The following is a 3,558-nucleotide window of genomic DNA, read 5'->3' as shown; positions in this document are numbered from 1 at the left end:
GGGAATTATTTGTAATGATATTCTAAGGAGCCGCTTTGTGATACCACAAAGCCCGGAAACCAAACGCTGTAGTCCAAACGAGCCGTTCGTTGTAGTTCTTGAAAAGGGATTTAAAAAAAAATATCTCTTTGGAGTGGACTTTGAGATTTGTAACTTTCTAGATCTTTTTTATGCCCAAACATACACACTACACACTAAAATTAAAAAAGTGAAAAAGCATAATAGGACCCCTTTAAAGTCGTTGTTTTCTGATGTCTGCTCTTCATGTCCGCAGGTCCCATGTTTTCTGATCTCCCACGTCAGGAAAATGAACGAAGCCGCCATGGGCAAAAAAACGCCGACTTCAGAGAAGAGCAAGAGCAGACTACTGAAGAGATGGAACACGGAGAAGGAGCGCGAGCGCAGTGAAGTGAGTGCAGATGAGTGTGTAGTCATGAGGGAGCTGCATCATAAAAATGTCAACAACAAAAAAAGGTTTTAAAATAAAATCAATCAAACATAAAAATGAGTTTGCTTACATTAAATGTGACCATTAACCCATCAAACTTTATTGAAATATTAACTTAAAATCTCTAGTAAATATTTGAGCTCAAATGGGTTCAGCTGATGAAAATGTTTGGGAATCCCTGGTGTTTTAAAATTATGGTAACAATATTGCGCATAATATTTTTTGAGTAGTTTTAAGGCTTGAATTTTTAACGGAATCTACCCGAATAAATCACGTAAAATCTAAATCACGTAAAACCTAAATTATTTAATTTATGACACAATGGATTTAATATAATTAGTGAAATGTGCTCATTTATTTTAAGTTGATTCTCAAAAGTCTGCGATTTTTAAGTAAGGCCTGTTTGTATTTGACTGAGTTATTTTGTACAATTAAAAGACTGCATACAGCAGGAAAATACTTGATAAATACTGGAAAATACTGCAGTAGCAAAGCTATTGCTCATTGAACAAGGCATAGTAGTATCCATAACCATAAGCTCTACTCTTTTTTTTTTTTTTTTAATAAAAAGAAAGCAAGCGTTAAAGGATTAAGTGTTTTTTAAATAAATAAATAAGAAAACGAGTAGATGGAATAGAAACAGAATAGAATTACATGGAATAGAGTTTACACGGAAAGTGGAACACAAAAACGCGTTCTGTGTGAACGTCTACAACCATCGCTATGAATTTGTTGAGATGGATTTAAGATATTTAAGATAGACTGTAGCTACAGTAAATTCTAACGCCATAGATTCAAACGCGCCGTTAAGCTTCACAACGCGTTTCTGATTTGAAAAACGCGAGACGCGGGCAGTGCAATGGGGAAAAGCACTGGTCTCCAGACGCGTTTGTTTAAAGTTCAACTTATTTTGACTTAAACGCTGCGTTTTTAGAACGCGAGATGCCGCAAAAGACGCGAGCGCAACGCTCAAACGCATCCGTTTAGCACGCGTTTACATAGAAAAGCAGCTCAGTGAATAAAAAACGCGTGTGAACGGCCGCTAAGAGTTTAACAAATACTAATTCACTTTACATAGTCACTTTAGAAGCAGCTACGACGGCTTGGGCTTCTTGAGGTACAGTATTAAAGAGTATTACTGAGAAGAGAATGATGAGAGAGTGTGTGTGCGGTTACCTGCGTCTATAGAGCGTTCGTTCTCCAGGTCAAGTCGTAAATTCACTGTTAAAATCACTTCACGATGTTCGCCGAGGAAATATCTTTATCGTTTCATTCTGTCAACGGTTAAAAAGCGGTGCGTAATTTGATTCAGCGTTTCCACGGCGACGCGTTGAGGTGGAATTCAAATAATCACATCATAATTAAACAATAATAAAATAGCGTAAATAATTTCAATAACAGTTATCTTGTTTAGTTTCTACTTTCTGAGTGAATCGGTTGACTCATTCATAGATTCGGCCTGCCAAAAGAGGACATGACTAGAAATCAGTGGTTAAGTTGTATTTACAACACTGTTCCAGAACACTTCAACCCAAATATCCAGATGTGTGCAGCGCATTTTATGGAGGACTGTTTACTGATCCTGGGAGAGTAGACCACAATGCTGGCTGTTCTGACTCACAGACTCCAAGTACGTTTCGGGGCATAGAGGAGAAACAATAATGTACAGTATGTGGAAAATAATGTGTTTTTTTTAACCTTAAACCGCATAAACACATTTCATTACACCAAATACACAAAATAATGTTCTTTTTAGCAGCATCATATGACCCCTTTAAATCCCTATTTTAAAACCCCCTTTCTCAAACCAGTCTGTTCTGAGGTTCCTGTCAGAGTGATGTAGTTCTGTACAGGCCCCTCCCACGATAGTTGATTGACAGTAGCGTCATACCTTAGACCCGCCCCTGAGTGAGCTGTCATCAGTCCACCATTGTGTCGACTCCGGTGCAGGGGAAGACAAGAACGTCTCCGATTAAGCGATATTGAGGTGTTTTGTTGTTGGATGAAATAATGAATATAGCAGTCGTCATTTACTCCCGACATCTGATCGATTAACGGTACTTTCGTTTTGAAGGGAATGCGCCGATTCCGATCTGCCTAAATGCGTCTATGTTCGCGCGAATCATTCGTGATCCAGCTTCATCAACAGAAGTAGTGAGTATAAGGTTTTTTTATGAATCTTTGCAAATCGCCTTTCCTAATAACTTGCTAGTTAGCCAGTTTCGCGGCTGAAGTTTAGTCTGCTCGTCACCCCCATAGACTGTATAAAAGCAGGTCACCCCACGGAAGAGAGGGGCGGGGTCAGCAGAGCTCATTAGCATTTAAAGCAACATGGACTAGAATGGCTTGGTGATAACAGAGCTGATTTTGACAGGGTAAAAAAGGTGTTTTTTACACTACCATTGAGAAATTTTAACCAAAGTATGTTATAGACTTTTCATTAAGACCCTAAAGAATCATATCAACTTGTAGAAAATGGGCATCCGATGACCCCTTTAAGACCTTGAAAATCTTCTAAAATCTTCTAAAATTTTCCTGCTGATCTGTTCCATGATTTACTGAACAGAAATCTGGTAGCAGTTTCAGACAGTGTGATTATAGATGGGTGTAACAAATTAGAGCTTGTTTGGCCTGCCACCGCCGGCCCATTAATCTCAGCCCCCCTTCATCTCTGCTATTGATTGGTAGAGTCTTTTTACCAGCACTGCTGCTGGATTTGGATAGTGCTGTCTGTAGAGAGAGCCATAATGCCCTTTGTGACTTGGGTGTATAATACGCCACAAGTTTGACCTGAACTTTATTTATCCAACATAAACCTGTTCACTTCACCTGATTAATTAAATTCATTAGAGTAGCCAGTTTGCAGGGTGTTAAACAAGCACCAGTCAATGGTTGCAGAATATATTTAGCATATTTTGTGTTTGTTGAAAAGCGAATAGATGTGTGTATGTATGCGTTCCACCCACATAGCCATTACATGCGCCCTGAATCCATTGCCTCTACTCTATACAGTTTTTCCACATCCTGAATTAACCATGCTGCCCTGCTCCATTACCTTTAGGCTCTCAGGGGAGGATAAAGCAATGAGTGGATGAGATACACAGAGAGAG

At 39.1% G+C, this 3,558-nt stretch overlaps 1 protein-coding gene across 1 annotated transcript in view; it reads left to right on the top strand.

Moving 5' to 3' along the window:
* The window catches only part of LOC107728987 (rho GTPase-activating protein 28-like), a 39,326-nt gene that overhangs the window by 34,519 nt on the left and 1,249 nt on the right, over nucleotides 1-3,558 (top strand). Inside the window, exon 12 of the mRNA XM_016539332.1 lies at nucleotides 275-457. Coding sequence (XP_016394818.1) covers nucleotides 275-457 — 183 coding nt within the window. The remainder of the gene's footprint in view (nucleotides 1-274; nucleotides 458-3,558) is intronic.

The sequence above is a fragment of the Sinocyclocheilus rhinocerous genome, unplaced genomic scaffold, assembly GCF_001515625.1.
Source record: "Sinocyclocheilus rhinocerous isolate Xijiao unplaced genomic scaffold, SAMN03320098_v1.1 scaffold37, whole genome shotgun sequence".
Taxonomy (NCBI): domain Eukaryota; kingdom Metazoa; phylum Chordata; class Actinopteri; order Cypriniformes; family Cyprinidae; genus Sinocyclocheilus; species Sinocyclocheilus rhinocerous.
The sequence above is the reverse complement of the archived record's forward strand: the minus strand, read 5'-3'. Positions and strand labels throughout refer to the sequence as shown.